General features: G+C 33.8%; 3 protein-coding genes across 5 annotated transcripts; 2 read left to right on the top strand and 1 right to left on the bottom strand.

The window, feature by feature from the left end:
• The first annotated feature begins 1,680 nt into the window (after positions 1-1,680).
• Positions 1,681-5,087, top strand: LOC108324080 (auxin response factor 18). Its single transcript, XM_017556890.2, has 2 exons — positions 1,681-3,191; positions 3,957-5,087. Exons 1-2 carry the CDS (start codon positions 2,121-2,123, stop codon positions 4,704-4,706), a joined length of 1,821 nt encoding a protein of 606 aa, XP_017412379.1. The 5' UTR covers positions 1,681-2,120; the 3' UTR covers positions 4,707-5,087.
• A 5,579-nt stretch (positions 5,088-10,666) lies between these two features.
• Positions 10,667-20,101, top strand: LOC108325908 (uncharacterized). 3 transcript variants are annotated; one of them, XM_017559042.2, is made up of 18 exons: positions 10,667-10,967; positions 11,283-11,519; positions 11,785-11,857; positions 13,030-13,213; positions 13,332-13,384; positions 14,887-14,975; positions 15,664-15,900; positions 16,112-16,176; positions 17,506-17,566; positions 17,650-17,767; positions 17,849-17,930; positions 18,035-18,107; positions 18,260-18,321; positions 18,638-18,733; positions 19,100-19,254; positions 19,337-19,433; positions 19,634-19,711; positions 19,799-20,101. In XM_017559042.2, the coding sequence occupies exons 1-18, from the start codon at positions 10,961-10,963 to the stop codon at positions 19,907-19,909; spliced, it is 1,878 nt and encodes a 625-aa protein (XP_017414531.1). In that variant the 5' UTR covers positions 10,667-10,960; the 3' UTR covers positions 19,910-20,101. The 3 variants fall into 3 exon arrangements, with proteins under 3 accessions (XP_017414531.1, XP_017414533.1, XP_017414532.1); XM_017559043.2 differs by lacking the exon at positions 11,283-11,519 and having other exon boundaries at positions 10,668-10,967; XM_017559044.2 differs by lacking the exons at positions 13,030-13,213; positions 13,332-13,384.
• Positions 20,102-20,427: 326 nt separating this feature from the next.
• Positions 20,428-25,306, bottom strand: LOC108325909 (uncharacterized). Its single transcript, XM_017559045.2, has 3 exons — positions 24,953-25,306; positions 21,335-21,731; positions 20,428-20,957 (listed from the first exon to the last, which is right to left on the bottom strand). Exons 1-3 carry the CDS (start codon positions 25,098-25,100, stop codon positions 20,681-20,683), a joined length of 822 nt encoding a protein of 273 aa, XP_017414534.1. The 5' UTR covers positions 25,101-25,306; the 3' UTR covers positions 20,428-20,680.
• Between the last annotated feature and the right edge of the window lie 163 nt (positions 25,307-25,469).

Genomic DNA, 25,469 nt, shown 5'->3' with positions numbered 1-25,469 from the left:
CAATTTAGTTACATAAAACAGAACTTAAACAAAAAAAACAATTACATAATTAAATGTCTCATTCAAGAATTAAGAGAAATATTATATCACTCAATAATTAAATTCAAAATTGATGATATTTTAATTTAATGGTTAAAAATTGGATTTAAATAAAATATTGACCAAACTCAATGATCGCACCAAAAACCTTCGTGCATTTTATTAACGCCTAATTAAAATTCAGAAACTTCTGTAATTTAATAAAAATGGATTAAAACTGTATTGGTAAGGTTTTGTGATTTTATTATTTTTCAAATAGTTGTATAAAATGATTTATCGGTGATGATTAAATTTATAACATATTTCATTTCAAACTTATTCAATATTAGGTTCGATGTAGTTTATATGTTTGATATCTATGGCGTAGATAGTAAATAGAATTGTATTTTGAGTATTTGGCTGGAAAAAAAAATTACAAAATTTAAAAACACGAAGGGGGTGTGAGCTTAGAAAGATAGAAGTGTTATTTGGAATATTTATTCTTTTTTAATCATGAAAACGAGTTCAGATTATCAAATTTTTTTATACTGTCTTTTTATTGTACATTTAAAATACATTGATTTAAATATATTAAAAATATTTAATACATTTTAAAACATCCTAAGTGTACTTCAATATATTTTAAAGATAGAATATAAGGACAATATAAAAAATCAACAATAAAATCTAAATTCCAAAATATATTACCTATATTTTCACCTTTTCATCTTCCTTGATTTCCATTCTTCTTTCTCTATAATTTTGCATGTAAGTTTTTAGGGTTTTTTAGGCATTGATAGAAATTAAAGTTTTGAATTAATTACTAAGGGTGTTTAATGTTTAGGACTTGATTTTGAATTGCTTGAGGAATTGTTGAGGTGTGTGCTTCGTTTTCTTCAATCCTTAAAGTAATAAAAACTAGTTCATTGGATTTTATTCTATATTTCATATTTAATAATATATATATATATATATATATATATATATTCATAATTATATATATTCATAATTAAGCTAACAACTGTTCAAGAATTAAATAACTTCCTTTTCTTGTTATCAATTTATATTAATTTATTATATAAAATATTGATAATATAATTAAGTAAACTTAACAATTTTATACTGTAAGAATAAAAATTGTATGCAACATACAGGCACAAATATATCTCTTTTAATATTTTAAAAAACATACGGATAAGATACACATCTAATACAAATTTATATAAAAATTACAGAGATTAAAATTATTGATTTTAATAAAGAAAATTGAAAACTAAAAGAAGAAAAAGAGAATAAATTTATTAAGAAAGAAAAAGAGTTGGTTTGGTTAAGGAGATTTCATAATTAATCACGGCCCGTTTCTTCATAATTTTTAAATAAAAATAAATCAGTATTAAAAATAATAATCATATGATAAAAATAAGTTAGAAAATAAATTTTTATATGTATGTATTTCAATCAAATAACTATTATATTATTTTCTCTACTAAAGAAAATAAATATATATATTTATATATATAATTTGATAGTGACATAAAAAAATATATTATTATATGTTTTTATCATTTACGAGTACGTGAGTTGTAAACTGTAATGTCGATTTTCAATTCATGTTTGTGTTATGGTCGGCAACTGAGAGAACCACATACGCGTGTGACAGTGAGATAGAGATAGAAAGAGAGAGAGAGAGAGCAGTGTGTGTCTTTATGTACTTCCAACATCCCACTCTCTCTCACTCCCCACTCTTCTTTTCGCTTCTCTTCTCTTCTTCCACATCACACATTCTCTCTCTACTTTTTCTTCATCCACCAATCAGCAACACATTCACCTTTCTCTTTATTTACAACAATCTTCTTCTCCTTCCTTCATCAACCGTCACAATCTAGCCACCTTCTTTCTCTCCATCTCACTAACCATATCACATACTTCATTCAAACAACCCTGTTCTCCTCTTTGCATCTCTATCCTTTCTCCTTCCATATACCTTCATCTGTTATTATTCTTCTTGGCCACAGAAGAAGACACACCTTATTTCCTTCAAACCTTTTCTCTGGGTTGTCTTTTCTCGTGAAAAGCGAGGATATTTAATATTTTACATTGAGATGTTCAAGGTTATAGAAAACATGGAGAGGGGTTCAGAAAGGTGCTTAGATTCTCAACTGTGGCATGCCTGTGCTGGTGCCATGGTTCAAATGCCACCTCTTAACACAAAAGTCTTCTACTTTCCCCAGGGCCACGCGGAGCACGCTAATGGGAAAGTAGATTTTGGCCAAACCAGGGTTCCACCACTCGTCCCTTGCAGACTCTCTGCCATGAAATACATGGCAGACCCTGACACAGATGAGGTGTATGTCAAAATGAGGCTGATCCCTTTGAGAGAACATGAATTGGATTTGGAGGATGATTGTTTCTTGGGGAACACTGTGGAGGGTCAAGAGAAACCTCCTACCTCTTTTGCCAAGACACTCACACAATCTGATGCCAACAATGGTGGAGGGTTTTCTGTGCCTCGTTACTGTGCAGAAACCATCTTCCCGAGGTTGGACTATTCAGCCGAGCCTCCAGTTCAGACAATCATCGCCAAGGATATGCATGGACAGTGCTGGAAGTTTAGGCATATCTATAGAGGGACGCCTAGGAGGCATCTTTTGACCACTGGATGGAGCAATTTTGTGAATCAGAAGAGGCTTGTTGCTGGGGACTCCATTGTGTTTCTGAGGGCAGAAAACGGGGATCTTTGTGTTGGGATAAGGAGGGCTAAGAAGGGGATTGGTGGAGGGTCTGAGTTCTCTTCCGGATGGAACCCTCTCTTTGGTGGGGGTTCTGGATTCTTGTGTGGGAGTGAGAGCAACTTGGTGGGTGGTGCAAAAGGCGGTGGTGACGAGATGGTAGGAAGAGTGGCTGCTGAATCTGTTGTTGAGGCCGTAGCTTGTGCTGTTAATGGTAGGCCCTTCGAGGTTGTGTACTATCCAAGAGCTAGTTCCCCTGAGTTTTGTGTCAAGGCTTCTGTTGTGAAGGCTGCAATGCAAATTCAGTGGTGTTCTGGGATGAGATTCAAAATGCCCTTCGAAACTGAGGATTCTTCTAGGATTAGCTGGTTCATGGGCACCATTTCTTCTGTTCAGGTTGCAGATCCCATTCGTTGGCCTGATTCTCCTTGGCGTCTTCTGCAGGTACAGTACACCCCATTATGGATTTCCTTTTACTATTGCATTAACATGATAACTTGTTCAGATCCCCTTCCTCAACTTGTCTTTGCTCAGAGGCTATACTTTTATTCTCTCAGTGTGGTACTGATTTGACCAACAGTGACACTGCTTCGTCAATGGTGAAACTATTCATTGGATTTCCAGTTTACTCCTTTTCAACCTCATCCTAAAACTGTTCAATGCTTAAAAAAGATGTAGCACAGTTTACACTTTGTCAGACAAGATGATTATTTCCTGATGCAATGTTTTTGTTTATCTTTCTTATTTATGTGTTGTGCGCCTTTCCTATTAAATAGTTGCTGAATCATACTCTGACCTGTGCAAATTGTATGTTCTGTGTTCAGTGGCATTTTTATTTACAATATATTTGTTTTCTATAAATGGATTTTCTGAATGTTCTAGGTCCATTTCAATTAAAAAATAGCGGTCAATAGTAATAACTGTTGAACTACAGGAAAGTAGCAAATCGTTTTTCATCATTTTAAGCGTGTCTGTTCAGTGCTGACAATTCTTTCTAGCAAGTACAAATGGTTGCTTCAATTAGGCACTGTCTCCATAGAGTGCTTTTGATGATTGAGCTTTACTTTTGGAAGTTCGAGTTACCTTTACCTTTTAACAATACTATGGCAGGATGTTTGTCTTCAGTTATTTTTTGTTGGTTGGTACTCTTTTGGCTTAAAGTATGGTTAAACATGAAAATAATCTATAATTTGTGATGTCACGTTTCAGGTGGTATGGGATGAACCAGATTTACTTCAGAATGTGAAGTGTGTAAACCCTTGGCTGGTTGAACTAGTCTCTAACATGCCCACCTTCAATCTCTCTGCATACTCACCTCCTAGAAAGAAACAACGCTTCCTGCATGACCCATATTTTCAAGTCATCAACCAACTCCCAATGCCATCATTTTCTAGCAATCTTCTGAATTATACCAACTCTCTTTGTAACATTGAAAATAATAGTTCTGCAGGCATACAGGGAGCCAGGCATGCTCAATTTGGACTATCTCCATCTGATTTTCCCTTCAACAAGCTCCCAACAGACATGCTTCTAGGTGGGTTCTCTAGGCTCGACCATGCAACAAAACCTGTTAGGCCTCCTTGCGGAACCTATAAAAACAGCACTTCTAATACTACTACTAAGACCAATGTTGACATATCTTGCCTGTTGACTGTGGGAAATCCCATCCCGAATTTTAAGGAATCGAATGCAACAAAAGCACCCCACATCTTGTTATTTGGAAAACTTATTCACACTGAGCAAAAGAGTTCAAACACCAGCTCTGCAAGTACAACTGGGAATAGTGTGTCTGAGGGGAATTCACTCAAGACATCTAATGCTTCTGATGGCCTAGGTTCTGCTTTGCACCAAAATAGCCCAATTGAGAATAATTCTGATGGAGGGTCTCCCTGGTACAAGGATCAGCACAAGGCTGATCTGGGATCCGACAACGTTAACACGTTATGCATTGCTTTGTAACAGATCAACTTATTTTCAGTTGCTGCGCCAGTGAGTTCTTGAGGAAATCGTGCGGCTAACTATTTTTAACATATTTCAACAGCTTTAGTGCTTCCTTTGTTGTATAGGCGTTGTTTTTCCTTCGGCATAATTGTACTTAGGTGCAAGTTAACAAAAATATTACCCATTCGATTCAAAAACATCATAATTATTATGAGTTGTTATTTCCAACTGAGTAATCATGAAAACTAGAGGGGTAATATTTTTGTTAACTTTCACTCACTTAAGTTTCCTCTCTTGCTACATTTCTTATATGAGGGAGAATCCCTCTTCCAATTATGGGATATGATGTAACTCATCATAGAGATTGTCTTCTTCATTTAATATTCAAGTTTCCATAAACTTCTCTAGGTGATCTTTATCCAAAATTATCAATTCCTTTCTGTTTCGACACTTTTATCATTTCTGAAAAACCAAAATCCCCAGTCAGAGTAGTTGTCCTACGTAAAGCTTGAGGATTGTAACGGTCCGCAAAAAACGTAAATGACGGTGTTTGAATTTGACAATTGAAACTTACTGCAAGCCAAATCGCTTGTCCCTATTTCTTAGGAGTATTTCCTAAATTAAACCTTAACATGAGTTAGGAAAACAAACCATCTAAAGTGAAGATATTTGGCATATAAACAGTGATAAGTATCTACAAGACTTCTCTTTCTGGATGCATTGATTAGTTTTACCAAGCAAGACGAAGAAGTTGTCAATTAATTAGTTTCCTATTTGTAGTTACTTTAGGGGACAATAAACTAATCAACAACTGCAGTCCCAATAAAACAAAAAACTTCTTTTTTATTTGAATTTCACAGAGGTATGGCCCACGTATAGGTGGTGATCTCAGGATGAAGATACACATACACTCACTGCACACCAAGTTTTCTGGGACATTGGTGCATTAAGACAAGGATATCAACTCTCAATATAAAATGGCAAATACAGAGATCGGGTGAATAACATTATCAAGTTGAAGTTGATAATCACAATGCAGGCAACATCAGCCATTTTTTGTGCTTAAAGATATACCAAATAGCAGGGTCTCCTCAAGTACGGAACAGCACCTTGTTGTAGACTCCGTTTGCCGTTTTACCCCACAATTGGACAATAAACCGTGTGCCTTAGGTGGAAAAGTATCTACTTCACCAAGATTCTCCATAACCCTTTCTCCCAAAAATAAAAAACAAACACAGAAAATGATGATGTTACGTGGTAACAACTGCCAAATATTTCCAACACCAATCATGTTGGGAATAATTAAAAAACAAACACAGTTGTCTCACATCAGCAAATATATTCATTTAAATGGATCTCAACAAGGTAAACAAGTCAATCATACCAAAAATTACTATGTAGATATATATGAATAACTCACAAAAACACAAGACTTTAAGATTTCACTTTTGTTGTTTGTTTGTCTTTTTTACCATTGGATACCCAATTTTTTTATGGCTTAACTCATTTTTTATTTTTGTCTATTCTCTTCTCAAAAGGCAAGCACACGCTTTTTAAAAACTGCTTTAAAAACATTATGAACAAGTTCATATATAACACTCGGAACAAATTGAATCTAAACAATGCAAACATTTTTCCTCCAGAAATATAGCTTAAAGCATAACACTTATATATTCTTGACTATTGTATCAGCAGCACTAAAACTACCAGTAGAAGTTTTTTTCTCTGCACCAATTTAATATGGCAAAACTATTGCCATCAATAATAGTTATGTTGTTCGTCTTTTTCGATAAATATCCTAGTGGTGATGCAATAGTTAATCCTACTACTGTTATCATGTGAAGCAACCTGCATCTAATTTCCCAACCATCGGTTAGTATATAAGATAAGGTTGACTCTGATGGGCTGGCATTATAAACTCATTCTACAAATTCTTATAATATTTTTCTTTATTTACCAAACAAATAAAGTATTAAATGTTTTTTATGTTTTACGATAAAAAACACATCAATTTCAATTTTCTATTTCTTATAATAATGAAAGACATAAGAAAAAAAATTCTAAGAAGATACAGCATTTCTCAATTCACAAATCATCATCACAGATCTAGCAATGAAATCAATATTTAAAGTGTATTGTAATCGAATTTCCCCTCCACTGTGTATCTCCTCTTCAACATATGGGTGTCACCCGCCATTAATTAAATCTATAATTCATTCACATAATGGTTGTTGCGATTGAAGGATCAGTCTTTGATTATGGGCCTCGTTAGATTTTTATTTCTACAAAGGAAAAACATATAAACTACAAGGTCGTTGAATGTGAAAGAAAAATTGGCAAAATTCATTAATAATTAAATTCAGTCTATTATGTGAACTATGTTAGCTACTTGTGACGTGCAATAGGTTCATCATATAATATATATATTGTGTGTTAGCTGGATGGTATACCTAAAAAGTCTACTAGAGAAGAAAGTGGTATAATATGGTACAATATGAAACAAAAGACATTAATTTGGAGAGAAAAATGCACGTGAGCCTCTTCTTTTGAGAATTAAAAAGAGTTGGATGGAAATGGCGTTGTTTAATTGTTAACGTTGGACATGCTTTATATAATTGAATGACCCTAAATAATTGGTAGTTTAGTATTTATAAATGACTTGTGTAAGACATCTGTATGAAACACTGTATTAACTTCTAACCTAATTTTCTTTTCGGTGTATAAATATGTAGGGCTGTTTCATTATAAAATTGTCTTAGGTGCTTATATATGGTAAGATTATTAAACTTTTACACAGAAAGTTCAGTTTAAGTGTTGATTAACATACTGTAAATGATGAAGTCAGAAAAGATAATTTTAAGTAAATAAATAGTGGTGTTTGGACATGGTTAATCTGCATATTGGTATCAATGACATTGACCAGTAATTATACTGCAAAACGTTGGTTACATTTCATTTTTCTGTAAGTTGCTATAATCAATGGAAACCAATAAAGAAATGGCATGCAGATGATAAGAATATAGAAAAATAAAAAGCTAATGTTCCGCCTATAAAATGGCGAAACGTATAGCTTAGTAATCCACATTACGATCCCCAAGTATGACGAAGTTGCAGGAAAAAGAGTAAATGATCTCTTGGGATCCCAGTTATATGAATTTTTTTGCCCTCACATGAACTTGAGATTATGACTTACTCAACTCTGTGTGGGTGCGTGTGATGTTGTTAGTATAATATATAGTTGTTTTTTTCCCAAGCAAAGAAAGATATAGAAAGGTCAAGAAACACAGCTCAATTCAAGTATTTCATGCCCCCAACATCGGCACAAAGTGTGTTTTTGTGTTGGACAAAGATTATGTATGTACACTTGTTTAATAATTTAATATAAGAGTGTAGGGTTTGCATGTGAAGGTTAATGAAGGTTTATTATAATGGCTGGAAATAGTTGGCTAACCCTGCCATGTTAATTTTTTGGGATGAATCACAGATCCCAAGAGGTTTCTTCTTAAGTCAACTAATGTATCAGATTTCCCACATGGGGATTGTGGATTGTCCATTGTCAACTTTATCTGCTTCCATGTCTTGTTCGACCATAAATTTTGTATTGCTTTTAAAACATGATTTAGACATATGGAACATCGAAATTGAACAAGCTGGTTCTATTCGTGAGTCAGAAAGTTGGTATTCCAACATTAAAAAGTCAAAAGCACCATTTTCAAACATGGATGTGATTGTGAAATTGCCCTAGTTGTCATCTGTCTATGGAGTTGACTGTATCTAAGCGAGTGATCAAAGTGAGAACGTGACTCTAAGATATGAACTTCAATTATTGCAAAACTTCCTTCATGCAGTGATTTCTACACACTCCAGATGCTCAAAGTTATGCACATTCAATCTTTTATTAGTCATATTCAAATTTACTAGCAATGAAATCTTTGTATAGTACCTTTTTTTTTTTCATGAATGATATCATATAAGAACAATTTGTATCAAAATCAAATAAAATCCTTCAATCTGAGTCTTAGACTCTGATCTTTTCTGGGATTTTGGACTGAATTGTTTACCTTTTTAGAAGATTGCACCTTACTACAGACCAAATATATAGAGATTCGTTTTGAAGTATTTTGTACGTAGTCGATCTAGTTTGAAGTCCTACGTTATATCCAGCCATTATAATTCTTTTTGGATTACATTGATTCTATAAATCTAAATCAAATTCAAACTAAATGAATTAAATTGCTTTATATTATTTGGAGTAATTGAATTATTTTACTTTAAATCAAACTATAACTAGTTTGGTTTTTGAATTAATAGTTTTGAACTCATAATATTTTTTCTTAAAGAAAAAACTTTTACAGACAATTAATATTTTAGTATTTTAAACTTGAAAAATGATTATTTGGCACTCACATTTTTCTCTTACTTCCACTTTATAACCCATTATATATCATAATATGTATTAGAATTTTATATATATTGAAAAATAAAACAAATATAATTAAAATAGTATTATATTGAGCTGTCAAATGTGAAAATAACACCACCCTTTAAACTTATCTGCTTTTTTCTTTTCATTTTTCGTTTCCGTTAAATTTTTATCCGGTGTTCCTAAATGTATTTGGTTATGTTTAGTATCGAAATTCTTTAAGAGATTGCAGGTGAAGTAAATCAATGTATAAAATCGTAGCTATATAAATGTTGTATATTAATTGAAAATAATATTAATAATTCAAATCGCGTAATTATTGTTAAAAATTATTAAAGAATACAAAACATTTTACAGTAATATTAATTTGAAAATTTATATTGTAAGTAAAGCATAAAATAGAATTTTAAAAATGTAATAATTTTTTAAGCTAACCCAGTGACTTCAAACGAATCAACACAATTTTAGTCAGATAAGTGCAATTTGAACTATCTAATTTTTATATGGAAAAAAATTAATGAAGCGAATCTAATTAAATTTGATCAGTTTAAATTTTATTTTAAAGTAGAAAAAACCATCTAAGTTATAAACAACCTCCCATTAATTTGTTTTTTGTTGGGGTTGATTTTCAGTCAAGGCATGGGTTTGTCTAATCGGAGCCCAAAAAGTTAAACTAGGCCGAACGTGATTGTTTTCTATAAGGAATATCTTTCTGCACCCCATGTTTTTGTTTCCCGTATCTCATAATTTTTAAAATTCTAACTATACCTCTTCTATAATTATGTTTTGGATTGTCCAATCCGTAAATATTTTAACTTACATAATCCAAAATTCAAAAATACTATTTTTATATCTTTGAAATTATATAATTTGAAATACATGTTTACGAAGAAAAGGACGTTGCAGTAAAATAAAGGAGAGAAGAAAAATATATGATGGGCCGCAGAATGATGTGTGCACCCCATCGAAATGTAATCCATTTTTTCTCATTGCACCACTAGTTCTCCACTCCACTACACTCTTTTAGAAGGAGAGAGAGAGAGAGCACTTATTCTATAAAAAAAAAATTGATTTTGAAATTTATCATTATTTATGTTCTAAAATTTATTTTATAGAAACTATAGTTATTTGATGTTATGAAAATATAATTTTAGAAGGTAATCTGAAAATTACTGATGCAGTTAAAAATTATGTTGGTGCATGAAGAAAATGCCCTTATGAGAATACCTTGTACTGGAAACTGAGCTAATACCCAGAACACAACTTGCTAATTTCCATTTCCCTCTTTCCTTTCACACCACAAACTCAATTTTTTCTTTTTTTTGGAAACTGAGCATCAAATATCCTAAACTTATACCTTTTTAACAAATAGACACCACAAATTATCATTTAATCTTCATTAGAATTTAAAAATTTATTATTGTTTCAATAAAATTAATTTTCATTCTATATGAGAAGTTTGTGTTTGATATTTATCTTTTGAATAAAATTTATATTTTTATTTACCTAACATGAATAAGATAAATTAGTTTTTGGGCGAGAGTGGATGAGGATGCTAGGGTGCAGTTTATCTGATGATGGTGCAAGACAAAGAGCCAATCTTTGTCCCTGTTTGTTGTACACAAAACTTTAAAACTAAAAGAATAAGAAGAAAATTGGAATAGTGAGATGGGTAGCATGAAGTCACGTGTGCGAGGTTTGTTTGTTGTAAAGCGCAGTAGGTGGAACTGAACTAAGCTGAAGTGGAAGAAGGTCACAGAAATATTCAAAACACAACAAGGTTCTCACTTCTCTCTAATTCTCCGTCACGGCAATTCAAGCACCCTCTCTGCAACTTTCATCACATCACATGGCAGGTCTCATTCCATTTCAACCCTTTTCTTTTTTCCTTCCTTCTGTTCATCCATTCAATTCAATTACGTCCCATCGTTCGTAAGTTGCTCATCGAATTAATTATTCAATACTTGACGATAATAGTGATGATGATAATAATTGGAATCGGAACGTGTTGGTGTTCGTACAATCCAAGTTTCATGAAATTTTGCTGTGAACAACTAGAGATAGAGAAATAATTCACCCCACATGATGACCAGAAAGATGTAATCGGTGGAGAGTTTTTGTTTACCTGGAAATCTGAATGATCTGATAAAGGTGTGAATGTTTATATGCAGCGACATCAGGGAAGATTGTCCAAAATGTTTTTGTGTCACACAGCTTCCAACAGAATACACAGTTGTTCGCTTCACAGTCACAGGGTCGAAGGGACTATTATTTTTCCCCTTATCCCCGCAACTCAAACCTTCCCTCTCCGCTAGGGAAGTTGGCATGGACTGCCTCTTCCATTCAATTGCGCACTTTATACAAACCCCAGAATCATTTTAGTATCCAGAGAAATTTTCACTGCAATGGTCTGTTCTAGATTCTAATTATACTGGTTCATATGAAGCCAAAATACTCATACATTTAAACACATTTAAAATTATGCTCTTTTTAACCTTTCTTTTACAGGCTTCTTCGATGTAAGAATATTGTGTTAGTATCTGCATATAGGCATACATTTCGCCTGTGTTTTTTACAGAATTTGCTTTACATTCAACCTTTCGTTGGGTTTTAACTAGCGTGTTTTCTAATGGATGCTTGTTCCTTCCATTTCATTTGGACTTCTGGTTGCAGCTTCTTCATCTGTTTCTGCTACTGCTTTGCCATATCTAGACAAGACAGATTTTCTAAAGCTTCAGAATGGCAGGTGAAGATAACTTTATTAAAGCAATCTAGCTAATAAGTGTATATTGGTACAAAACCTACTTCTTCAGCGTACTATCTGCCCCCTCCTTTTTTTCATCATAATAGAAATTTGTTCAGGCCATCGTGTTTTCTTTCCATACCTTATTTTAGTCGAAGGATGGTGATTCTGTTAATTATGTGGAGAGAGAGATACTAAGTGAAAAGGAAGAGATGAAAACATCAAAACAGGAAGCAAAGTACTCTGTAAAGGTTCTGAGTGGTAAAAAGAGGAAAGGAGATGAACATGGAATATAGTTGAATCCTCTTTGCTCCTTTCCTTTCCATTACCTTTTTAATTGCTGCTTTTCTGTACACAGTCTATGTTGTGTATGTCTAGGCATTTAGATAAAATAGAAAAAAAATAAAACTTATAGTATTCTATTTATTTCTTAAGACCTTATTTTGCCACTTAACCCAAAAATTAAAAGTTAGTTATTTCATGTAAAATATTTTGTAATTGCTATATAATCTTTTCACGTTCAGTATAATAATGACTGTAATCTTGTACTTTATTTAAAGAAAGCTTGTAGCTAAAATATCCCATCTTCCTTTTTATTAAGATGGCTAGCAATTTTACATTTGAAGATGAACTCTTGGGTGTTATTAAGGCTTTTGATATCACCCTTCAAAAAGGTTGAGAGCTCTTTGGGTGGAGATCGATTTTTTGCTAAATGTGAAAGCTTCTTCTGATACTTCTCGAGTTCCTTGGAAGTTAAGGAACAGATATAGTAATGTTTTTGGAGTCTATTAAGAATATACAATCTAGATTTTCACACATTTTTTGGGAGGAAAATAGGCCTATGGATTGTTTAGCTGCTTATGCTTTTAGAGTTTTAATTTTTACCGGGTGAGATGAAGTACCTTTATGATTGTCTCTGAATTTCGTACACATTTCGGATTCCTTTAGTGGCTTTTGGTTTGGTCCCCCACTTTTGTATTTCTTTTTTCTATTAATTGTATAACAAATGCTGCATATGATTGGTGGAGGTTGTAGCGCTAACCTGGTTTGGATTGTAACCTGTATGGTGATGCAATAGCATTCTTTCCTTTTGATTAAAAAAAGATGCACTAGCATTTATTGGGCTTACATCCACACTGACTCATATAAACTTATAAATGAAATTAACTTAACAGTGACATACGTGGTGTGGCTATTGATGGTGTCGAGGGAGAGAAAGTTAACCTCACTGAACCTGTTGCTGAGGCAATAGGAGCTGCTTTTGCTGCATGGTTAATGGAGAAGAAAAAAGCTGACTCTTCCCAGCATTTGAGAGTTTCTATTGGCCATGATACCCGAATATCAGCCAAATTATTACAGGTTTAGATTGTTCTGTATAACATTTTTTTTAACACCCACCTTTAAATAAACTGATTGTTGATTGTGTTAAAACTCTGATGGTTATGAAACTAAATGTTTGTCCATTGTCAAATTTTAGAATGCAATTTCTCGAGGTCTCGCTGGTGCTGGCCTAGAATTTGTCCACTACGGGTGGGTGATATCAATTTTTTCTTGAAAAATATTTGCATTTTTTGTTTGCATGATAAAGTGTATTATTGGTTTTAAAACCCCAATGTCTGCAATTACTGTTCAAGCATATACCATACACTGATACTCTTGTTTCAAGATAATATAATCAGATTTGAGCATGGATATTCAGTTAATTTGATCAAACTATGCAGAAAGTTTTGGTTTGAAGCTACAACCTCTGAAGAAGGTGAACGACAAGCTCTTAGTACATTATAATTTGGGGATGGCAATAGTGATGGGTTTACTTGCTGAGAAAAACTAAAGTTAGTGGGAGACATGCTAGAGTTTATAGTGAGCTTGTACCCAAAAATGGGATGAAATTTGTAACGAGATACAGCACATGCATTTTATAATTCTTATGTTAGTAAAGTGGTTTTGAGTGTTAGCACTGGACTGGTAACGAACTTCTGGCACTGAAGTAAGATAACCAATAAAGATTCCGTTGCTTATGTTAAGGTATTGGGGAAAATAGCAAGATGTTAGCGCTAAAAAACAAGATCGAGTTGTTTGGAAATAATTAAAAGTTGCTTACTAGTAACTATTGTGTTAATGAGTTCACTGTTGATCAGCCAAAAACTCAAAATAATTACTTAGTTTTTGGGACTTCTTGTGCTATTTACTAAGAAATTACTAATCGAATTGCAAATTAAAGGCTAAGGAATTACTTAGTTTTTTAATGTACTTCTATATTGTTGAGCCTGGTTTTTAGCTGCCTATCTGGTTATTTTATTGTCTAATCACCTGTAGGAAAACTAACTTGAGTGTATAAGCCGTAACTATTAAGCTGCTATTGTAATTTGCATATCATAAGATTATTGATAATGACTAGTTCATCTGCTTCTTGGTTGCATCTTATATGCATAGCCATTTGATTAGCTCATTTTTTCTGATATGATCATGCTTCCCTGTGTTTCTGTTTCAGCATATGTTATTTTGTTTGATAAATTTTACCATGGATATTTGGTATTATAAACTTAAATATGCTTCTAGTCTCTGCAAAATTAGTGCTTTTGATTTTAATTCTTAAAAATTGTTGAAAATCATATTTCCAGTCCCTACTGTTATGTGACACTCTTCAATTACGTATGTTCAACAGAAATTGACTATCCCAAGTAATACTTGCTAGTGCTTGAAGTACAATGTCTATCTCTAAATTTTTTTCTAAACCCCTCAATTAAATGTTATTTATATACCTTCACACGAACTTTAGAGACAAAAAGCGATTTCATATTTTGGAGACAAAAATATTTAATAAAGATTAAAATCAAGACTTTTTTATTCTGTATAGGGACTAAAATCAATTATTTAAAATTCTAGGAGATGGTAAGCAAAGAAAATATTACATTAGGAAAAAAGTCAAAAACATGTTTATTTTGTAGGAATTAAAAGCAAATTTCAGCCTAATATTATTACCCAATTGTTTTCATGGCCTAATGTATTTAATACTGTCTTTTCATTTCTAGATTAGCATCAACACCGGCCATGTTCAATTGCACACTCACAAAGGATGAAGCATTTTTGTGTCCTGCTGATGGATCTATTATGATTACAGGTACATTATAAAGCTTTAAATGACATTGTTTTAACTTTTAAGATTTCGCCAACTTGGCCATTTATGCAAAAGTCATTTTGGATTGATCTATAGAGTATGGTATCAAATTTCATCTTAAAACCAATTGGTGTTAAGTGAAGCTGTCCAACTAATATTAAGCCACACTCCAAGAATTGAGGCAGACCATTTGAGACTTCCCAACACCCCATTCTGCAGATATCTACCAAACTAGGCCAGTCTATCAAAATAGGCAATTACCAAAATGAGTTGTAGGCTCTGATACCACTTCGGATTTCATCTTAAAATCAATTGGAATTAAGTGATATTGTCTAACAGATATATAAGCCATACCTCAAAAATTGAGGCAGAATATGTAAGACTTCCCCATGTGTGGACATAGCACAACCTCCTTTTACTAAAAGTTTAACGAATCAAGTAGAATAGATTTACTTGAAAGCTGAGACACTGAATACCAACAGCTTTGGTTTTCATGTGTATCCATTTTATTTTGTACGGTATTCACTTATTATTTTGCATTTATTGTTTGTTAATGTCCATGAATTGTGAATGCTGTGTTTTTTTTTATGTTCCAATTTGACTTTGATAATTCATAAATTTATTTTTCGTAGATAAATGAAATTGGATGCTAGTTTGTCTACTAACTATGAAATGTCCCGTATGTGAACAGCAAGTCATCTGCCTTTCAACAGAAATGGATTCAAATTTTTCACTAATGCTGGTGGGCTTGGGAAGGTTGACATCAAAGATATCTTAGAGAGGGCTGCAGACATATACAATCAATTTACCCCAGAAAGTTTGAAGAATTCAGAGCAAAAAGCTTTATTAACTTTTAAGAAAGTGGATTACATGATTGCTTATACATCTGATCTGGTAAAAGCGGTTCGCAAGGCTGCTGGAAACATAGGCATGACTTCACTTAAGTATTTATACAATAGTCAATATGTTTGGGGATATAATTAATGCATTGTTCCCTAAATGAAGAGGAAGAATAATGCAACTCTAATTAGAGACCTGTTTTTATTATTCAAGTTTTTTCTGTAAAATTTATAGTTTTTCCTTTTGTTTTTGATTTCCTGATCTTGTTTGCTAAAGTTTATTGCACTGTTTATACACAGAGAAACCATTGGATGGTTTTCATATAGTTGTTGACGCTGGCAATGGAGCAGGAGGTTTTTTTGCAGTAAGTTCTATTTAATCTCCTTAATTTTTTTTTCTGTTAATAACTTTCTAGTATTATGAATTTCACTTAAAATATCTATATAAATTATTGTGAACATTGTACTCTTCTAAAGTGAGAAATGTTCTCTAAAGGGTAAACTAAAGGGCAAATCTATAACCGCTGATTAAAAAAAAATCAATTGTTAAGATTATGGTAAAATACATTCACATGTGTAACAAACTGTGATTTTCTATCCAATGGGTATATCCACAATTACACTTGAAAAACTTCTATCAAGCTTTTTCTTTTTTGACAAACTTCTTTGCTTAATAAGTACATATAATCGTGTCTTAATAAGTCTTCTATGAGCTGTCCTTTTTTATATGATTTACCATGGGCCAATATGCATGAATAATATAATTTAGTTTTCTTTTGGTTTCTGGCTCATCTCATGTGAAATCATAAAAATTATTTTTCCCTAATTACAAAAATTATTGTATTGACTATGTACGGGTATAAAGATGGGTAATACCCAAATTTTTTAAGTGGGTACAATAACAAAGATGAGTATGTACACGTATTGTTTTAAATTATTAAAATATCTATAATTTATTATGTAACCTGAAAAACTTATATTAACTTTTCTTTTCTCCTTAATTTTGTAACTTATTTCTAAGATAAATATTTGATCATTTTTATTATTTTCTATACTTATTTGACCTCATCTAATTGTTATTGGTAGATACTCTTATTTGATATTTATATAATTATAATTTCTTTCTTGATATTTGATATTAGATAAAAAAATATGTATCCTTTTAACATTAAATACTTGAAGATGAGACAAAAACTTCATACTTATTGGATATGGACATGAGATAGTTAAACCCACATTTGTCCCATTCTGTTACCATCCCTAGTTACAAACATATGCACACTGTCTGAAACTGCTTTAGAAGTATAGCAGGTAATTTACAGTGAAAATAGATCTATTGGTAATGTTTACAACTTTGATATTTTTACTGAGTTCTGGAAGACTGAAACTGACGTACATGGTATTTTTATAGGATCTTTAAAATAAAATCAGCTGAGAAAATTGTTGATGATGACCTTTTTATAATTTTATATTATGCATTTGGTAAGATAATAATTTTTCTAGATAGAATCTTAGTAGTTTTTCTGAAATTTCTAATTTCTTTACACCGGGGAAAACTAGTTCATAAATTAATTAATGGATTAGATTATTGTGTATAATTTGAAATCATTCAGAATTTTAGAATGTTTTTATCTGGTTAAGGTTTTTGGCTTTTGCATCAAACTTGATATTTGATATTACTTTTCGGTAAATAGGAAAAGGTTTTGAAACCTCTGGGGGCAATAACTTCTGGTAGTCAATTTTTGGAGCCTGATGGTAATAACTTCTTCTGGAGGAGTGATTTCAGCTGGTTATGGTACATGCACTCATAGTAATAGATGGATTTTGTATTCGTTCAGGCTTGTTTCCAAATCACATCCCAAATCCTGAGGATAAGACAGCAATGAAAGCTATAACCCAAGCAGTCCTCGACAACAAAGCTGATCTTGGAATTATCTTTGATACTGATGTGGACAGGTAAGATTCTTATTACTAATAGATTGCACAGAAACGCTACCGTTTTCAAATTTATTGAGCATCAACCACTTTCATATGTAGATCTGCTGCTGTGGATTTCACTGGTCGTGAATTTAATCGGAATCGTTTGATTGCCTTAATGGCAGCTATTGTTCTTGAGGAAGTAAGGTTTTTAACTTTAGCTTATTGCAGACCTGGTTTCTTAACCTCACATTTCCCTGTATCAATTATTTCTCATCAGTCTTTTCCTTCTCTCATTTTCTGTAGCATCCTGGAACAACTATTGTCACAGACAGTGTGACTTCCGATGGGCTTACTACCTTTATCGAGAAGAAACTGGGTAGGAATCTAAACTGCCATGACCTTTTAGTTGGCCTTTCTCACCTTCTTTTAAGATTTCATCATGAACTAGAGTATTTTTCATTGAATTCGAATAGAAAATTACTTGAAAACAGATTAGAGTTAATAACTTGCTGGTACTGTTTTTCTTAGGTGGCAAACACCATCGGTTCAAGAGAGGCTACAAAAATGTGATTGATGAAGCTATTCGTTTGGTATGATGAGAGCTTGCCCATAATTCAATAAATTATGGATCAAATTAGTTATGCCTGGTGGCCTGTGCTTGTCTGTGCCAGTATTTCAAATTGAAGCTTGCACATTTTAGCTAAATTTATAAAAATGAGTCCTAGTAGTAACACCTGGCTAAAATGCAAAACGAAAGCAATTTAAGAAATAATTTGTGTTTAGATACCTAGCTTCCATTGTGCATTTTTCATCTTGTTTCTTTTAATGTATATATTTTTAAAAAAATTTCAATTTCATATTTTCATGTGTTAAATATTTGACTTGTGGTACTAATATTGCCGACAGAATTCTATAGGAGAGGAGTCACATTTGGCAATTGAAACCAGTGGACATGGGGCTCTCAAGGAGAATCACTGGCTGGATGATGGTGCATACCTAATGGTATATTATGTAGTCACATTAAGTAAACGAAATAATCACCCTATTATTTGCTCTTCATTAATCAATTATTGATATTATACGTACCCAGGAGTTGAACCGTTCAACTATATGATGAAGATATTAGTAGAGGACCATAGGCAAAGAATATGTACACTTCTTACTTGAACTAAATTTCCCATGACTTGACACTACGCTGCATTAGATTGTGAATATAACTGTGTTGTAGAATCAAAAAATAGATCAGATTAGGTGAGAAGAGGTTCCAATGATATGTTATCATACTTCTGTACCGAGCTAAGCAGGATCCAAGATTAGTTTTAATATTCAAATTATGACAAAGGCCTTCATATGACATTTATTCTGCAGGTTAAGATCTTAAATAAACTTGCTTCTGCAAGAGCTTCTGGAAATGGTGGTGGAAGCAAGGTTTTGACTGATTTAATAGAAGGGCTTGAGGAACCTGCTTTTGCTACAGAACTGAGATTAAAGATAAACCAATTCCATCCAGATCTTAAAGAGGGGTAAGCTAGTGTATAAAGGTTCTCTATTTGTGTGCATCCATCCATTATTGTCATTAATTCACTGACATGTCTGAGCTTTTAGATCTTTTCGGGAATACGGAGAAGCTGTGCTGAAACAATTGGAGAATTCAATTGGCTCTGATCCAAGTTTGCACAAGGCTCCCGTGAACTACGAAGGGGTATGTTTGTCCCTGCTTATTGCTAAATTGTAAGCCTGTTTAGTTAGTATTGACGATGAAATTGTCAGTGACAAATTATGGAGACAATTAGGACTAACATGTTCCAAAATTGGAATTTGCATACAATTCTACATTGATTGGTTTTCTGACTTTCTGCTCCCAAAATAATTTATTGCTTGTCTGATCTAATCCTCAACCAGGTCCGAGTTTCTGGCTATGGGGGATGGTTCCTTCTGCGATTATCACTCCATGATCCTGTACTTCCCCTTAACATTGAGGTAAAGGCCCGCACAGCACGTATTGTGGAGTTTATATGCAACCTTTAAGTAATGCAACTAAATCAGAATTAACATAATTCACTGTAGGCACCTAGTAATGACGATGCTGTGAAGCTCGGACTTGCTGTGCTTGAAGCTGTAAAGGGATTTGGAGGTTTAGATACATCGGCCTTGAAGAAGTTTGTTGGAGCATCATAATTCAATGCTTCGTACAAGAATTGAGTTGGGTGATAGAAATGCTTTCGCTTCTATGTTTTCAGTTATACAAAGAGGTTCCCTATACTTGCATCAGCGGCAACAGAGGGTGAATTAAATTATTGTCATGAGAATGGTGTGTTGTCTTGTGAATTAGAAATATCAGAGATATCTATAAAAAAGAAATTTTAATGACATCAAGATCTACGGTATAATTTTTTTGTGCTTTGCATTTAACATTATTGACATTTTTTTGATATACTTTTGGACCAGTAAACAGACAGGTGCCGCCTTTCCATTTTTCTGAAGGAATCATCCATTGACATCAACTTCTCGTGACAAGAAAAAAACGAAAAGAAAGTGAAAAATGAGAAAACATAAAAAATTAAAAAGAAAAATGGACGGACAGTCCCTCTGACTATTAAAGTTTAATCCATAATCGGTAAAACAACTCTTAAGACCTTGACAACGTGTCTTTTATGTAAAATTTAATAGAAGGAGCTAATTATTTGCCATAAGTGTGGGGTTGGACAATTTTAACTCCAATTCTGCATTTAGATACAAAAGAATGCCAAGTGATATACAAATGTCTGCTATTGGAGCAATCTAAAAGGTTCTCAAGTGATTTTTTCTCTAATTCTTTGGTTTTTTTTCATGTACACATTTCAATAGCAGACTGCTTTTTCCGTGTGCATTTTTTTTCTTAAAAACATTATGTTTTTCAGAACATAAATATTGCCCACTACGCAATGTCTAATTTGATTTAGAAGCAGCTTAGTTGTTGAGAAGCTTCATCATGAAGTTGAACTTTATATCTGGTGAGGTCTTTGGCTGTGGCCAGTTAGCTCCTTCTGGAACCTTGATACACCTGAAACCTTGGCCTTGATATAACTTCGTGGCAGCAGGATTTTTGAAATCACAGTGTAATGCAATTGCACGACAGCCCCAGCTTCTGGCTTGTGATTCTGCCTTTGCTACCAAGAGTTTAGCTATTCCCTTTCGCCTAAATTTTTCCCGGACTGCCACATTTGATATGTATGCAATTCCAGTCCTAGCATTATTTTAAAACAACAGAAATTACAAACATCAGCAGAAATTCAGCGGTAAAGTGATGTGTCAGTCAAGAATATCATGATCCCAGCAGCATGCACATAATTAGAAAAATCAGAAGCTAACCATTTTGAAGGGTTCAAGTTTTCAAATAGAAAAAGATAGAAACGCTAGTAACACATTTTCTAATATGTTTTTTTAACAGTCTTTTAAGTAAAAATTAAGAACAATATTCATATAAGCCACAAGACGGAGAAGCATGAACAATGAAAGACACTCTCACAAGTCAAAGGTTGACAACATTATATCGACCACATACATGATGCAAATAAAAAAATACAGAAAACTACGTTGGAGAATCAAGCTTCTTGAACTCACCTTTTCTGTCGCAAAGGCCCCTTCCTAGGTAGAAAGTCAGCAACAGTATCTACTGTTAATATACCAGCCACATACCCCTTGTTGAGGCTGAATTTCCCATCAAAACCACCAACCTTGAAATCATCACTTCCAAACAAGAAAGTTTCACTGAGTGAGTTGCCAATAACAGCAACCAAACAGGTTCTCTTGCAACCGTTTGGTAATGTAAATCCTGCCAACATGGCCACCAATCTGTCCATCCTCAGCACAAAATCTAATGGGAAGGAATATTCGGGGAAGAAGGAGCTGCAGTGAGTCTCTGCCACTTCCCAACAGTCCTCCAACCTGGCCTCACGCACAATGATTTCAGGAGACACAGTTGGGAACAAATCAGCTACTTGACTTGCTCTACATGTTCCTACATCCAAACGTCACACCCTCAGTTCCTAATTCCTCTCCAACTTTAGCATTACAGAATATAACAAGTATCAAGGATCTAACTCTTCTAAAACTACAATATATATATATATATATATATATATATATATATATATATATACCCTTGATTTGAAGAGCATTAAATCTGCGAGACACATTCAAATCAAGAGTGAATATGTAGAAAAATAAACGTGACACACAAGTTATTGCACTGTAAATTTTTGTGTTACTTTGATAGAGAAAAACTATTAAATAGCCGTCAAAGGCCTTGGGCCTGTTACATTAGTGCACAACAACTGAAATAAATAATACTGAAAAACAAACTAGCGGAAAGCTCTACAAAATAAAACCAGCCACTAATTATTGGGCTGTTACAGTGAATAAAGAAACTGACGAATAAAAACTGAAGCAGCCAATGCGGTACAAGGCAACTCTGGAAAAATAAAACATCACTCTAAATTATAAAACTACCGTTCATAATTTAAGTTTATTAATTAAAGTTTATTTAACATAATACACCCTTTAGACATCTGGTATGGTCATCCGATCTTCATTCTGCATCCCATATGTGATTTCCGGATATCTGGTATTATCATCCGAGCTCCGGTTAACCATTTCCATGTTCTCTTATAGCCAAATAAACCTAGATCAAGAAAGCTTCTCTAGGATCATGGACCTGCAATGCTCAGTTCTCAGTGCAGCTGGGGTCAGCTGAACTGGAAGTGACACACCTTTGGTCTTCATTGCTTCCTTCACTTTCTCCAACATAATACCAGCTTCATATTCTGATATAATAGGCTTGTTAAGCCAGTCTAGGAGTGAGGACATGGAAGATGAGGCTTTACATGAGCTAGCAACACCACGTCCTAAAGGTGGCAGGAGGCCCAAGTTCCTATTGATTCTGTCCAGAAATGCTTGTGCAGATTCCCGACTCAGTGCTGACCGTGGCTTTGGTCCCTTTGCAGCATCCAATATGGTCTTGTTCATTACATCCTTTGCCTGCATATCACTGCAATTCTTCTTAGCCATATGTTCGGCCAAAGTTTTATCCAGCTTTGCTATTCTTTGCTTAATGTCTGTGTTCTCATTCGTTAATGCTGATATAAGTCCCCTAAGTACTTCTATCTCACGGCTCATAATGTTTAGGCCCTTCTGCACAGCTTCATTTGACGGTGGAGATACCAGGACATACTCTCTGTCCTGCTCCATAGCTTCTTCTGCTTGGGTCGCCTCATGTTGGTCAATATTGTCCACGGGGGGAATTCTCGTTAGTAGCAATGTGACCAGGTTTACCATATTTGCAGCACTTCTTCGATCTGCATTCGTTTGCATAGTGGCCATGTTTGCCACATTTGAAGCACTCCACACTTGTCTTAGACCATCCTCCACGGCCCCTTGCACGACCATGGCCACACCAATCTTGCTGTCCGGTCTCATGTGTGCAAAACTCATTATCACCTCGTCTACTTCCACCTCGTCCTCGGCCTACTCGTCCTCTACCTCCAAGACTTCGACTCTGAGTATTTTGAGTTCCATTTGAGTCGAACTGTGCATGTAGTGCTCGATCATCGAGTTCCTTCCTTTTCTTTTTCTTGATCAGTTCGTGGGCCTTTAATAACCCTTTTCTTTTTCTTGATCAGTTCGTGGGCCTTTAATAACCCAACTAACTCATCTAGTGTGAGAGTTGATAGATCATGTGTGTCTTTAATAGTGACCACGATACTTTCATAATCATTGGTAAGATTTTTTAAGATCTTTTCCGAAACCCGGTTAGGAGGCATCTCTTCTCCATTCATTCCGAGTTGCTTTTGCACTCGAGCTATAAACTCGACAACTCCTTCCTTTTCATCCATCTCCATATGTTCAAACTCTCTTATCAGAGCTTGTACTCGGACCTACCTCGCGTGAGCCTCCAAAATTTTCCATTGCTGACTTCGCATTAGTTATTTATGGGTTATTGTCTGATGTTCATCCTCTGCAGGTTCATTGTACCCGTCCTCCACTATATCCCATAAATCTTGAGATCCAAGAAGAACCTTCATCTGCAGACAGCAATTGTCGTAATTGATTTTTTCCGACAATTGTGGCACACTCGTTCCATTGACTACCTTTGTCATTTCTCTCACAAAACACTAACGATTTCCCTCACAAAGTTTGACTCTCCCTTCTCTTTTTTTTTTTCCTCTAGGTACCCAGAGGATAAAACTCTGATATCACTTTGTAGAAAAATAAACGTGATACACACTAAAGATATTCATTCAAGTGTAAATTTTTGTGTTACTTTCATTGATACAGAAAAACTATTAAATAGCCATCAAAGGCCTTGGGCCTTTTACATTGGTGCATATCAACTGAAATAAATAAGAACTGAAAAACAAACTAGCGGAAAGCTCACAAAATAAAACCAGCCACTAACTATTGGGCTGTTACAGTGAATAAAAAAACTGACGAATAAAAACTGAGTAACCAATGCGGTACAATAAATCCGCAACTCTGGAAAAATAAAACATAACTCTAAATTATAAAACTACCTTTCATAACTTAAGTTTATTAATTTAAGTTTATTTAAGAGAACACCCTTTAGACAAAATGGATCCAATGAATATGAAAAATTTCACCCCTCTTTGACTACCACACCAAAACAGTAATAGTTCTGTATAAGGTGAAATAAAAATCCATAGTACTGAAAAGGCTAACCGAGAAAAGAGTTTATCCATGTTTATATACGATGTTCCTCATTGATGATCAAGGTATAATTTAGGAGTAAGGATTACGAGAACTTAATGAAGGGTAATTCCAAATAACTTTGAAGAATGGCATTACCTCTTTCTTGTGCTTAAAATTACATTAAATATTGTTTTAAAAAAGCATTTTTTACAATCATGTTTTCCCAGATTACTCACAGAAAATCATTTAGCTTAATCCTCCTCCGATCACTTGTCTTCATTTTCCCCACAAATTTCTATATCCGGCCTTCCTAAGACAAGTTGACTAAATTGTCAGACATCATCAGCTTTTCAAGAATTGGATAAAATTAAAAAAACCCATTAATCCACTTCATATAATAAAAATTAGGGTTTGACACAGACGTGCTAATACATCAAATTCAACAACCTATCTACTGAATTCCTTAAAAAAAAATCAAGCATCCATAATCCAGCAGTGAAACAGAGAATTTACAAAGAGCGAGAAACTAGGCACCTGATTGTGAAAGAGAGAATTCGTGAGGAGAAGTTGAACCCCAATATGGAAAAGTGGGTGATTTCTTGAAATTAATGTTGAAAGGTGATATTTTTGAGGTGTTTATAGGAGTAGGAGATAGTGAAGTTCCCAGAGGAAATGACCGCATTTCTTGGAGGGGTGTCTTGCTCACTCAAAGAATCCAAAGATTCTCTGTGAGATTGAATCATCACATAACATGAGAGGGTGAGTGAACAATTTGGTATAACAAAGCTGTGCTTACAAGACTTTCAAAACTTGTGGGGGCCACCTGATTCTGACAACCAAACTCACACAGATTAGAGTTAAATGTTTGTCTTCAATTTCCATCCATGTCTTTCAGATTTTTTTTTTCTTGCATCTGATATATACAAAGGTTTAGTTTTTAGATAAACTTCACTTTTTATTCTGTAATCCTTTTTGTTCAAAATTATCTTTGATTAAGTGATTTGGAAAAAAATGTTGCTTTAAATAAATAAAAAAAGTAAAAAACCAACAA

This window comes from Vigna angularis, chromosome 3, assembly GCF_016808095.1.
Source record: "Vigna angularis cultivar LongXiaoDou No.4 chromosome 3, ASM1680809v1, whole genome shotgun sequence".
Classification (NCBI taxonomy): domain Eukaryota; kingdom Viridiplantae; phylum Streptophyta; class Magnoliopsida; order Fabales; family Fabaceae; genus Vigna; species Vigna angularis.
Note: the sequence above shows the minus strand (reverse complement) of the source record. Positions and strands in the feature narration are given on the sequence as shown.

Bases quoted from the DNA above. Each gene is read 5' to 3' on its own strand.
- LOC108324080 (XM_017556890.2), top strand. From the start codon at position 2,121: ATGTTCAAGGTTATAGAAAACATGGAGAGGGGTTCAGAAAGGTGCTTA. The intron at 3,192-3,956 runs GTACAGTACACC...GTCACGTTTCAG, and splicing joins CTCCTTGGCGTCTTCTGCAG to GTGGTATGGGATGAACCAGA.
- LOC108325908 (XM_017559042.2), top strand. The intron at 13,214-13,331 runs GTTTAGATTGTT...GTCAAATTTTAG, and splicing joins TATCAGCCAAATTATTACAG to AATGCAATTTCTCGAGGTCT. The intron at 18,734-19,099 runs GTATATTATGTA...TTTATTCTGCAG, and splicing joins ATGATGGTGCATACCTAATG to GTTAAGATCTTAAATAAACT.
- LOC108325909 (XM_017559045.2), bottom strand. From the start codon at position 25,100: ATGCGGTCATTTCCTCTGGGAACTTCACTATCTCCTACTCCTATAAAC. The intron at 21,732-24,952 runs GTGCCTAGTTTC...GTTTGGATGTAG, and splicing joins ATTCTCTCTTTCACAATCAG to GAACATGTAGAGCAAGTCAA. The intron at 20,958-21,334 runs GTGAGTTCAAGA...AAATAATGCTAG, and splicing joins GGGCCTTTGCGACAGAAAAG to GACTGGAATTGCATACATAT.